We start from the raw sequence: 13,425 nt of genomic DNA on the forward strand, positions 1-13,425 counted from the left end.
ATTTTGTTACCAGTCTTATTTTCTACAAAATTTTTGAACTCAAGGAACATTTCCTCTACCTCATTCGAAAAATCATCAATGAATAGAATCATGTACTCTGAACCTCCATTTGATTTTTGTTCAATCGGACCACAAAGATCTGTGTGTACTAGTTCTAATATTGATTTTGCTTCAGTACCAATTGAGTTAAACGCCAGGCGTGCCATTTTATCTTTGATACATGTAATGCAATTGATTTTTGAAGTATCGCAATCAATATTCTGCACCACTTTCGGAATCGTAGCTTGTGTGGTTTTAATACTTGGATGTCCAACACTTTGGTTGGGTGGTCTGTTGAGTCGGAACATATTGGTCACCAAGCTTGCAGTTGCATCAACATTACCCCTTTGGTCTTTCACTAAACATCCATTCTTGGAAAAAATCATTGAAAAACCCTTCTGAACAATTTTCGAGACAGATTAAAGATTAATGCATAAGTCAGGAACGTGAAGGACTTCTAAAAATGTAACCTCACTTTCTTTGAATTTTCCAATAGACACCTTCATATCGACTTTACCTTTACCTTGGACTTGCATTTTTGAATTATTTGCAACAATTACCTTAGAGTTAAGATTTTCCATCTTACTTGAAAAGCTTACACTATTTGAGCACATGTGACCTAACGCTCCCGAGCCGAAATACCATTCTTCTTTGTCAAGAGCCGTGACGGAAAAACATCCTAGCACCGCATTCTTCTTTTCTTCATGGTTCTTATTCTTTTTTGGACATTTAGCAGCAACATGGCCAAAATCGTTGCAGTTGTAACATTTAGGACCATTAAAGTTCGTATTCCCAAAGTTTTTCTTGTTCTTACCAACAAAAGCAGTATCTTGACTTGCATCCAAATTAACGTCTTGAAGAAGTTTAGTTTTAATACTGTCTCTTGTAATAAGAATCCCAGAGCTTTGGATTCCCATTATCATTGGCTTGTATTCTTCGGGAAGACCAGCTAAAAGCATTGATCCTATCCGTTCTTCATCTAGGTTAAGACCAACAGACCTGAGCCTGTACGATGTATTTAAAAAATCGTTAACGTACGCATCTACGGTAGAGAAATCTTTCAATTTTGTAGAACAAAACTTTTGGATGAGCCCAAATCTTCTCACAAGACCAGAATATTGAAAAATTTTCTGAAGAAAATCCCAAAACTCCTTAGCACTTTTGCAAGGTCTTATATGAGGATAAATGGATCTTTCAACAAGCAATATACGCTCCGATTTTGCGCTTTAGAGCTTCATTGCATCCTTCCTTTCATTTGGAAATAAGCTTTAACGGAAAATTTCCAGTCTTCGAAGTTGTCGCTTCCCCCAAGCTTTTGAATACTGAATTTCGTTTCAGACTTCTTTTCTCAATACAACCTGATGTTTTAAGATTCTGAACAGTAATAATATTTATTTTCAATACATCAAACATATAAAAATTAATAAACTAAGTATTTAAAAACAAAGTATCAAATCTCAACTTTCAACAATTGCGAACATGTTTGCAACCTACTTCAAATATGCTTTTGTAGATTATAATACTATTAGTTTTCCTAACACATCTTCCACTGTTATAAATTTCCCCCACTTAAATTCTATTAATTTCGTTATAGGTGCAAATACTGTCCTTAATATAGTATCCTACAACTTGACGAATGTTATAGTCTTGGTCCGGATGGTGTACAATCATTCATTTTTAAGTATTAAGCACACCCGTTATGTATTCTTTTTAACATGTGTTTAAGAACTGCCGACTGAACTGTGATACCTAACTGTTTGAGTCGGTCGTATGAAGCGTCCTTTCTTTTCACTCTAGTTCAATTATCTGTGATATGGTTTTGTTAAAAAGCGTTCAACTGTTACTAATCTGTTTTACTTTACGTCCTTTTGTTTAGATGTTTTTGAAAAAGATGAACAAGTAGATTGTTCAGGTTTCAGTAGATTTCAGCAAGGCCTTCGACAAATTGTGTCATAAAACATTACATTTAAAACTATCACAGCAAGGTTTTAACGACTATGTCATAAAGTGGATCTCCTCATATTTTTTTTTATTTATAAATGACTTGATTTTAAAAACCAAATGTAAACAAATGTAAAACCTTGAGTTTTACACGCAAAAAAGTACCAATCGTTAAAATAAAAACTCTTATTGAAAAAGCCTTTGGTTCTAAGTCAATTTGACATGAAGAAAAAAAATTGGCGTCCTATTTTTTATCCGTAGCGAGAGCCACTTTTATTCACTGTAGATTCACTTATGTTGAATTTCACCTAATTCACCAAAATTTGGTAATTTTAAGTAGATGCAAACAAATCAAATATTGAAAATTGAATTTTTAAACTTTTTAAAAGTTATAAAGAACCTTTATAGTTTTAAAATTTATTAAAACAATTTTTTTATTTATGTAGGTACTAAAATATTTATTTTTTATATTTAAAAAAGAATACAAAAGAAATATACATTTATCAATCATTAAATGTTACCCTATGCTTAGTTTTAAATATTTACAAGATTTTAATTGTTTTTACCCTAATCATTATCTATATTCATAAAATAAGGAAACAATCACAATAAAATTATAAAAATTAATGAATTAATATTGTTTTCCCGACCATATTGTTCTTTTATTTAACAAAAACAAAACTAAATATTATATTTTACGTCTCATCGCATTACTCTACAGTTTATATGCACCGTTATTGCTTAAATCTATCTTAGTTAAACAATTTCACACTTTTAAATAAAATGTCATGAGTGTATGAATACGGTACTTAATATTAAAAAAAAAACTTATAATGTATAAACAATTCACCTGGATGCCTTTTATACTAAACTTATAGTTAAAATGATATGCATTTGAGCTTAAAACTAATTTTTTTTAAATAATTTTGTTTATATTTTTTTTAACTATACAGTCTCCAAATTTTCTTAATTTATCATTTAAGAAGGTAAAAAACATTCTTATATAAAACATTATTTAATTTAATATAATTTAATATTCTTTTTTTGTTTTTTCCTAACGACTAGGGATCACTTTTAAATTGTTTTTAAAAAATTGTGCTTTCGTGAAGATATTCGTTTTGAGCAATCGATAATAAATTTATAAATATTATTTTTTAAATAAATACAATTTTGTACAAATCCTAAAATATTGTTAAATTAAAATAAATCCGAATAAAGTTACAATAAATAATAATTATAAATTAAACTTTTAACCACTAAGACTTATCAAACTTGGCTGTTGAATAGCTTGTGGTGAAAATGCTGACTGAACTGATTTTGCTGCACCCTGTTGGAAAAAATTTTAAGAATTTATTAAAAATTAGTTTTGTTTTAAAATTTTAAGTGATAATGTTAAAAATAAATATATAAGAGTGATATATGCATTTTTGTACAGTTATTTTTTCGTACTAATTTTTCTCTCTATTTTTCATATTTTCTGTAAAAATTTAAATCCGGGCAGTGATATTTCAATCGGAGGAAGAAGTGTCTCTTTTCCTTTAAATTATTTCTAAAATGTTTGTGATTGTTGACCAAAGTTGTAATGTCTGAAGTCTTTTAGTAACTGCAGTCCGTAAGGTCAAAGTCAATTAGCTTTAATTTCAAACTATAAGTTAAGACCTGAGATTTGACTTTGACTTTAAAAATAAAAGTTAGAAGTCATGTTTAAATTTCATGACTAAAGTTCAATTGAAGAAGTCAGTTGACTATAAGTCTTTACGACATTTTGACACTCTTTGACTTTTTAAAGTCATTCGAAAGTCAATTTTAATTGTGACTCAGTAACCTGTTTTGAAGTTCTCTGTCGCCAACAGAATGTATGCATACCCAGAGGCAACATTGCCAAGGTGCAATCAGAGAAGCCGCCTCTGTGCTGGGTTTCAAACAGCCACCAACAAGAAACCACTGGTTTGATAAGAAATGTTGGCAGGCAAATGCAGACAAACAAGAAGCATCGTCGCTGCATAGAAGAAGAGAGAAGAACGCCAACTTGTCAAAGAAAAAGATGTTTGCAGGTTTTATGAGCAGGTAAAACGGAATTAACAAGTCCATAAACCCAGAATCGAAGACTGCAAAGAAGAAAGTAGAAACATAATAGTGGAATCGGAGTCAATGCTGAGGATATGGAAAGACCAGTTCTGCAGACTGTATAACGGCGACGAAGAACCGAATTCAATTCCGCTGTCAGGCAGGATGATCCATTCCATATAGGCGACGAAAGACAACAATCCCGACTTCCCGAATTAGACGAAGTAAATGTTGCCATACATAAGCTGAAGTCTAACAAAGCAGCTGGAGTAGAGGGCTTAAATGCCGAGCTCTTCAAAGCAGCTGAAGATAATTTGGTTAGGAGCATGCACAAACTCATCTGTACAATTTGGTCCAAAGAAAGCATGCCCGATGAATGAAGCCTTAGTATTTTTTGCACGATTTTGAAAAAAGGAGACCCTCTTAATTGCACCAACTAAAGAGACATCAAGCTGCATAGCTTACAAAATCTTCTTCCTTATCAGTGTGGTTTTAGACCAGAAAAGTCCACAGTTGAAAAAATATCACCATCTCCTCATCGATTTCAAGGCCGCATATGGCAGCATCTACAGGACGAGCTGTATATATGTTTTGGCAAACCCTGCAAAATTCGTTCGTTTGTGTGGGTTAAGTTTGGAAAGAACTAAACAGACCCTTTCGATGTCGAAAAAGGCTTAAGACAAGGTGATGCGCTGTCATGCGATTTCTGTAACATTGACCTAGAAAGAATAGTACAGAGCTTCCACGTAATCATTAGAGGCACTATCTTTCATAAATCTGCCTAATAACTAGCATATGCTGATGACATTGACATAATCGAAAAAACTCAGCGTGATGTCAATGGGTCTTTTGTGAGTATTGAGGCGGAGGCGGCAAAATGGGTATAGCGGTTACTGAAAGCATAAAAAAGTACATGTTTTCAATTTTTCATCAAGAAAGGGCCAACAACACTGAGACGTCTCGACATCGCTATCGACAGATGAGGTAGTTAAAGTTAAGGACTTTGTCAACATAGATACCACTTTGAACATAGAAAACAGCACCAGTATTGAGAACAAACGAAGAATTACTTTTGCTAACCGCTGTTTCTTTTGGGCTAAGAAAGCAATTGAGTAGCAAAGCCCTCTCTTAAGGGACTAAAGTGTCACTATATAAGACCTTCATCATTCCCGTCCTACTATACGGTGCAGAAGCATGGTGGAAGCGAATGAAAGCACCTTGCGTCATTTCAGTAGAAAAGTTCTTCCTCTGAGTGGAGAAGATGATGGAAACAAGCTGTAAAGACTGTACAGCGACGTAGACTTAGCCAGAAGCAGATAAGTCCGATGACTGGGTTATGTAGAACGCATAGAAACCAATGCTCCGGCCTGCAAAATCTTCGAATCCGCACCTACACGGCACCGCAGTAGAGGAAGACCGCGGTGGCGCGTACAAGCAGACATTGACCTCACCCAACTTGGAGTGCGCAACTGGAGACATCTAGGTAAGGACCGAGCTAGAAGTTTGATGATTGAAGCCCTAGTTCACACAGGACTGTACCGCCACCTAAAGTAAGTTATTAATTTCAAAAATGAAAAAGTCATTTGAATGCAGTAGTTTGAATTAAATCAATTCCTTTAACGGAAGAAATTCAATCGGAATGTTTTAAGTACCAATAAAAATTATCAATAGATAAGTTGACAGAAAATCTTATATAGTTTTAAATTACGAAGGGATTTTGTGACAGTTCTTTCGGAATTCTTAAAAGCTACCAACTACTATAAAATTTGTGATGAAGTTAAATTGACTTTTAAATGACATTAAAGGTTTTAAAAAGTCAAAGAGAGTACAGTCAAAATGACTTACAGCTAATTGACTTCAAGTCATGACTTTTGAAAATGACTTTTAATATTTATGTAAAAACTCAAAATTATTTTAAAAGTCAAAAGACTTTAAAAAATGTCAAAGTCATGACTTTACTGCGCAGTCACTAAAAGACTTATGTTTTTATGAGTTATCGACTTTGTTGAATGTATTTTTATATAAAACCAAATTGTTGCAGAATTTCACAACTTAAACTGAACCTCTTCCTAACCTATAGGTGTCAAACTATTGATTTTCTTAAATACTTGAAGTAGAAATCTTAAAATCTTTAGTATTAATATATTTGCTTATTTTAAATGTCAACTTAAAAACAAGCTTTTCATCTGACATAATATTTGTACTATTAGTGCAAAAGAGGTATTAATTCTATTTAGAATATAAATAAACTAAAATGGCGAAAAACAAAAGTGTAATGTCTTTAACCACTGTATAATTTAAGCGCCAAACTTTATAGAACAGCTATACAATTAATTTATCAATACAAATATTTAACGAAATAAAAATAAATTAAATTTATAAACTTGTTGAATGTACACTATGAATAGTTTATACATAAAAAGAAAAGAAAAAAATATGTTTCATAATAAAAATAATATAACAAAAATATTGTTTTAAAAAAAAGTAAATAAATTGTTTCAAAGTCGAAAGATCTGACAGTAGATAAAATAATTTAAGAGCTAAACAAACAGAGCTAAAAAAACAAACTTGGATTTTTCATTCCAACTATTAGGCATGTTCAGGAAAATATGTGTTGAGAACACTTACCAAATTTAGTTTTAAAAACATGATTTTTAAATGACAGGCAACAGATTTTAAAAATCGAAGTTGTTTTACAACTAAAAAAAAAACGTCATTAAGTGTCACTAGAAGTCAACAAACTTCATACGGATATTGTATGACTTTGAGTGACATTAATAGGGTTTTCCATGGGTAAAATAAATTATTTTATTTTTGATCGGTCTAAACACAAATTTTCTCTAGTCTAAATAAATTAAAATAATTCTTCATTTAAAATCAATTCAGCAGGTCTGAATTTGTCAGCAATTTACCCCTCTTTCCACTAAATTAAAAAAAAAATGTTTAGCAGAATATATGACAGCTTTGCCGATCTCGTTAATACTCACACGAAGAATAAATTCCAATGGTGTTCCATGCGCGACAAAAAAAATCAATTTTTGAAGGAAATCTGAATTTACCCGCGGAAAACCCCATTAAAGATAATTACTTCGTTTACAAAGCAGAATCTAGAGATTGAAGTTAAAAAAGGGTCTAAGTTTTGATCCAATTTTTCTTCATTTGAGTTGATACCTCGAAATGTCGTTGAAATTTACAAATAAAACGCGTAAATTTGCTAAGGTCAAGGATCAAATTGATTTAAGAGATATTTATGCAGAGATCTCGAGGCATCAGAAAAATCAATTCTTCAGCCCAAGTTTTTCATCTCATATTTCAAATGGAGTCCTTTCCCACAGCGCATTCTATTCGGGTAAAGCTTATTTCAACTCTACGCAGGTTTACAAAGAGTTGAAGTCTTATTTGACATTCTCTAAATTCTGCTTTGTAAAAAATATGTCAACTAAGTGAATTTTTGATTTTGCAGCTGTCATAAAAATTAAGATGTCTTATGTCTAAAAATATGTTATGTCAAAAATTTAAGTATTTGGTACGCCGCGCCATTTTGAATGAAAAATACAAGTTCCAATACAAGTTACAAAATCCGCAAAATAAACTGTCAGATCCTTATAAGCATTTGTACAGGTTAGGAATAAACTTAAGTCTTACTTGCTTGTTGGATTGTCTTTGTTTTCGTGTGTGTGTGTGTGTTTGTGGCGTGTGTTTTGAATCATCCTTTATAACACTCACCTGAAATGCAGCTCCCAAAAACTGTGATACAGCTTTTGTTACACCAAAGGCTGCTGTTAGTAAACCATTGCCCTGGCCGAAGCTTGGATTTTGAGGATATTGTAAATCGGCATAATCTCCACCCTACAAGGTTCATATGAGGAGTTTTGTTTTGTTGTTGGTTTTGGTTTAGCAGGGTTTATAATAATTTGTATATTTATATTTATATTTTTCAAAAAATATTTCAACTAACTACGATAGAAGCATAAATAAATAGAATATAGCATTGTTAGTGCAAATATAGTGCATCTAAATTTAAAAAAAAAACTTAAAGCATTGTGATTTTTGGCGATGAGGATAAAATTGCAAAAGCTAAAAACTACCAGGAAGGATTTTTTAAACCTATTAAAAGCAGATGAAAGTATAGCGTTTTAATTTTTAAAGAAATGTCAAGCTTCAGAATTAGCGGGCAGAACTTCAGCATTCAATGCCAACTTACTTCATTGGTAGTAACCGTTTTCGTAGGTGTATCATCACCAAATGCCCCAACTAAGAGCGGACTTTCGAGTCTTGTCGAAGCTGAGGCGGTTGGTTGTCGATTACTTTTCGACACCCGATTGCCTGGTGCTGCAGTTTCCTGCCAAGTTCGCCACAACCAAGCTAGACCATCGAGGACAGGCCTTCGTTGGGGTTGTGGGGGTGGTGGTGGTCGAGTTGGGCGATACGGCCTCTGGGTTTGATCTTGAACATATAAGTCCTAGAAAGATAAAATTTTGGAATGTAAAATAAAAATGCTGGAGAGTTGGAAAGTCTTAAATTTACTGGAAGATTATTGTGTGCAGGGCCGATACCCCTCTGCTTCAGGACAGCCGCTAGAATGGCATCATTTGACTGTCCATAGATATTGAGCTGTTCTGGGGACCCTATTGACGGATCTTTCAGTAATTCAATAACCTCTTCCTGGCTAAGGGGAGTTTGTGATGGCGACTGCAAACTCGCTATCGGCCTTGGACGAGGTGTTGTGGTTGTCGTTGTAGGTATTGGTTTAAATGGAGCCGGACTAACGAAGTTTATCGTTTGTCCCGATGTTGCAGTGCCCTTAGGCTTTCGTCCAGATCTCAACTCTTGCATTATTAATGGCAGTTCGTTTAGTGATACCGGACGACCCAAAAGTGACGATAGAAGATTGAGGTTCCTCTGGATTTCGGCTATTTCATTTTTGGTCATGGGTCTATCTGTAGTAGTAGTTGTTGTTGTTCGGGTCGTTCTCGGAGTCGTTGTAGTTGTAGTAGTTGGCCTTGGAATAGGAATCGGTACTGTTTTCACTCGATTCGCTCCAAATTGTTGTGTGATTTGTGGTAGATCAGCAATTGTTATACGTCTTCCCAACAAAGTCGATAGAAGTGATAAATCAGCTGACAAAGAGGCTTGATCTTGACGGTGTTTTTCAACTTCGTTCGAAGGTAAAATTTGTGGAAATTTGACTTCGGGCATTGGAACAAATGGCGGAACTGTTGTGCTTATGAAAATTGGTGATGTAGGCTTGACCGAGGGACGGTTTTTAAGAGCAAGTTCAATGATACGATTGGCAAATGTCGTTGGTGCAGTTGTTGTTATTGGAATCTTTCCAATTTCCCTCTGAAATAACGGTAATAATAAATTTGTTTATTACACAATCAATTATGTTTCAAAGAATCTTTTACAATTTTTTTCTTTTAAAACAGTTGAAATTGAAAGTAATTGAAATTTTTTCAAGAGGTATCTCACTTACCAGAGAATTAAGGAACTCAAGGTCATCTTCATTGTTGACGGGCCTGGGTGTGGTAGAAGTAAAAGATGGCGTCGAAAAGCTATTCAATAAATCTTGAAGATTTTGAGGAGATATTGTTATTGGTTTTCTTGTTGTTGTTGTTGTTGTTGTTGTAGGTTGTGGTGTAGTTGTTGATTTTTTGCTTGCTTGTTGTTGGCTCAGCAATAATTGACGCTAGAAGTTAAAAAGAATATAAGATTTTGTAACGATTGTGTCTAAAAACGTTGCTTACTAATTGATTAAGGAATTGTTCATCTTCAACTGCTGATGCTGCTGTTGCCTTAACTTTTGTTGTGGTTGTTGTAGATGGTGTAGTTGTCGTCGTTGTACTTGAAGATGTTGTTGTTGAACTACTACTCGGCTTTGGTTTGAGTGAAGCTTGCAACTTTAATAACTGCTCCAACAATTTAATATTCTTCTCCAATTCACTATTAGCACCTGCTAAGTCCGCATTAGTCTGAAGACGTCCCTCCGATAAACCTACGATTGTACTAGATGTCGTAGAAGGAGATTTGAAAACTATTGTAGGTTTAGGCGTAGTTGTAATTTCTTCAGTTGTAGGAATTGGTGTCGTTGTAGTAGAAGTAGAGGTTGTTGTTGTAGTTAAAATAGGAGTTGTTGTACTTGTTGTTGTTGATTCAGTTGTACTAGAAGTTGTTGTGGTACTTGGAGTTGTACTAGTTGTAGTTGTTGTTGAGCTTAGAGTTGTTGTTGAACTAGGTAGTTGAGTTGTTGTCCTTATTGACGCTGGAGTAACCACATATATGGTTGGGGTTGTTTTTCTATCAACTTGTTTTGACTCTGCGATGGTATTTATGGAATTTTTAAAGTTATCAATAACAAAACTGTTTTCTAAAGAACTTAGTGTACTAGATTCTTGATTGATGTTTTGTTGTTGTATAGTGTATTGTGTTTCTGTGTTTCTGTGATTATGTGCTTCAATGTTCTGAATCGGACTGTATGTAACTTCTGATGGTGTATGTTTTGTCCATGATTCCAAATTAATTTCAGATGATGGCAATAGCTCATGAGGGGTTTCACTTAAGGGAACCGTTTTATTGAGATTTTGGCCCGAATTGATATTTGGATCATTATTATTAGAAAGCGGATCAACTACATTGGATTTTGATACAGAATGATCAGTTGGTTCGGACATAAAAGAATTGATAGTTTGAGCATTGGCTAAAGCATTTGGAGACATTTGATAAACCGGATTTGAATTACTTAGTTTGAATTTTGAGGTCTTCATCATACTTTGAAGATCAAATTGTGCTTTTTCAAGGTTTTCTTTTGGTTGAGATTCTTTTGTAAGGGACTCTGATTTAAAACCATTAAAATCTTTAGATTTGTCCAGAGAACTAGCACTGGCCTTAGATTCTCCAAAACCTTCATCAGGAGACTTTTCTTCAATAGATGCTGAATCAATAGCATTGGTAGTTTTGTTCAAACTCTTGATAAAAGTCTCTTTAAGAACCTTAACATCATTTTCAACTTTTTCAATTGTAGACTTCAACATTTTAAGATTGAATTGATAAGTTTTGTGAAAAACATTATCAGTTGATTCTTGAGGAACTGGAGTTGCCGAAGAAGATTTTTGTATTGGAAGGACGTTATTGGATGGAAAATGACTGAAAACTTCTCCCAAAGGAGTATCGGCAGTGAAAATTGGTCTTATTTTTATATTTTCTTTTGGCAAAGTTCTCATACTTTCGAGTAAGTCTCGTGGAACTCCCCCAGGAACAAATTTGTTCTCTGATAATTCTACACTTCTATCAGTTGTTTGTTTTGATGAACTGGTAGGTAATGTGACTGTAACTGTTTTGGGCATAAGTTCAATTGGAACACCACCTGGGACGAAAAGTGGAGCCTTTTGAGTAACGAAAGGTGTTGTAGTTTCAATCAAACTTTTTGTTTCAAGGGTTGTGTCAGAAGTTGTTCTACCCGTAGACGATTCTTCAAAATAAGACGGAGGATATTTTGGCTTGGGAGGGTAGTTAAATTCTCGTTCTTTGGGAGATTTTGCTTTATTTGACTTGGGTTTTTGTGAAGATTCTTCTTGCATTTTATTACTTGAAGAAATCACACCTAACAATGGTTTATGAAGTCTATCTTTAGTATATTTCTGATGTAAATTTCCAGGCAAAGCCATATTAAGTGTAGGCTTAGCATCTTTGGGAAATATCATCGATACTTCACTGGAGGTTGTTGAAGTTTCAAGGGCTACATGCATGTTTGTTGGCATTACTATCGCTGCCTTATAATACGAAGAAGGTGTTACAGATTTAGGAGAATTTACTGGGTAAAAGACTGCTGGAGGTTTTGAATATTCTTCATAACTAGAAGTTGTAGGGAACATACCTGAAGGAATTGATGTTGTTTTAATAGTTTCAATAACAGACGGTTTTTCAGAGATAATAATTTCTTTTTCATCGTCATTATTTTGCTCTGATTTAAGACCGGATATAAGAGAACCAATTTCTATTAGTTTCTTAGAAGCTTCTGTGGGTCTTTGCAAATTTCGATCAGAACTTTCGATTGTATCTGAACTTTCTTCTGTTGGCGATAATACATTAGACAAATAAGAAAAACTATTTGAAATTTCTTTGATTCCTGAATTATTTTCCGACTTATTCAATTTCTTGTCTAAACTATCAGAAAAATCAGGAGAAGAATTTTCGATTACTAAACTTTCATATGAATTTCCGAGGGAATTTGTACTCGGTATTGTATTGTCAGAAGAATTTTGGGCATCTTGTCCGTAATTATTAAGCAATCGAAGTATAATCTCCGAGACTTTATCTTTGTCAGCCTTTGACGGTGTTGGTCTTACAGAAGAAGTTTCGAATTGTTGTTCTGAAATTTGTGATGGAATTTGAGTAGAATAATGTGGTTCCTGCTGATCAGTACCAACATCTATGGTACTCTTCACTGTTGAAGATCGTACTGTCTTAGATAGCTCTCCAGAAGTGCCTTCATTTTCTTTAGCATTCTGTAATAAATTGTTTTCCTCTTGAACTGGTTGGACAGTGGAATCTTTAAAATTGGCACTTTCTGAAGTAATTTCAAGATTTGGCTGCTTTGTTGGGGATAAACTTTGGTTAGTGTCGGTCGAAGAAATTTGCAAATTTGTTCCATTAAGGTCAATTTCAGTTTCAAACAATAGTTTTGGATCCACCGAACTTGAGTTGAACTCAAAACCGTTGAAATTTATTTGTGAAATGGAAGATTTAACAACATCTTCCTTGATTTGGTTATAAGAATGTAAGGGTTGAGATATATTTGGCAATATAAATGATTGGCTTTCACTTCTGTCAAGTAATTCTTCATTATTTTTATAAGAAACAACATTTTCTCCAAAGCCTTTGGTACCATGAGAAATAGACTCTGTCAAATCAATAGGAATAACACTTTCTAGCAAAACACTTCCTAATTCTTCAGTTGAATTGAGAATAACACCCTTTCTCGGAACTATATGCTGATCCGTTCCCAAGTCAATATCAGTGCTTCCACCACTAAAACTTGTATTCAAAGTTGTTATTAAGGGATCTAAGAATATTGGTTGATTGGTTACATTACTTGTATCTTCAGTTCCTTTAATTTCTTGACCAATACTAGGAACTGAAACTAATTGTGATTTGTTTGAATCAAGAGAGGAATAATTTTCATTACTAGTAAAGATAATAACTTTCGAGAATAATTTGGGAGGATTTTCGTAAGTTTGAAGCTTCAAATGTTCATTATCAGAAGATTGTACATCTGTTTTATTTTCGCTAGACAAAATACTTTGATCTGTTACTTCTAACGGACTAACAGTTGAATAACTTTGTACAGAACTATTTTGAACATTTTCTGAAGAAAATTTA

General features: G+C 33.7%; 1 protein-coding gene across 2 annotated transcripts in view; it reads right to left on the reverse strand.

Moving 5' to 3' along the window:
* Nucleotides 1-2,422: 2,422 nt before the first annotated feature.
* The window catches only part of LOC129938655 (mucin-2-like), a 113,723-nt gene continuing 102,720 nt past the window's right edge, over nucleotides 2,423-13,425 (reverse strand). Inside the window, exons 8-13 of one of the 2 annotated variants that reach the window (XM_056046326.1) lie at nucleotides 9,795-10,363; nucleotides 9,524-9,736; nucleotides 8,575-9,390; nucleotides 8,252-8,509; nucleotides 7,774-7,896; nucleotides 2,423-3,307 (exon numbers count right to left, since the gene is read on the reverse strand). In XM_056046326.1, the coding sequence (XP_055902301.1) occupies nucleotides 3,230-3,307; nucleotides 7,774-7,896; nucleotides 8,252-8,509; nucleotides 8,575-9,390; nucleotides 9,524-9,736; nucleotides 9,795-10,363 (2,057 nt within the window). In that variant the 3' untranslated portion in view covers nucleotides 2,423-3,229. The remainder of the gene's footprint in view (nucleotides 3,308-7,773; nucleotides 7,897-8,251; nucleotides 8,510-8,574; nucleotides 9,391-9,523; nucleotides 9,737-9,794; nucleotides 10,364-13,425) is intronic. The other variant, XM_056046327.1, reaches the window with a different exon arrangement.

Source organism: Eupeodes corollae, chromosome 1 (genome assembly GCF_945859685.1).
Source record: "Eupeodes corollae chromosome 1, idEupCoro1.1, whole genome shotgun sequence".
Classification (NCBI taxonomy): domain Eukaryota; kingdom Metazoa; phylum Arthropoda; class Insecta; order Diptera; family Syrphidae; genus Eupeodes; species Eupeodes corollae.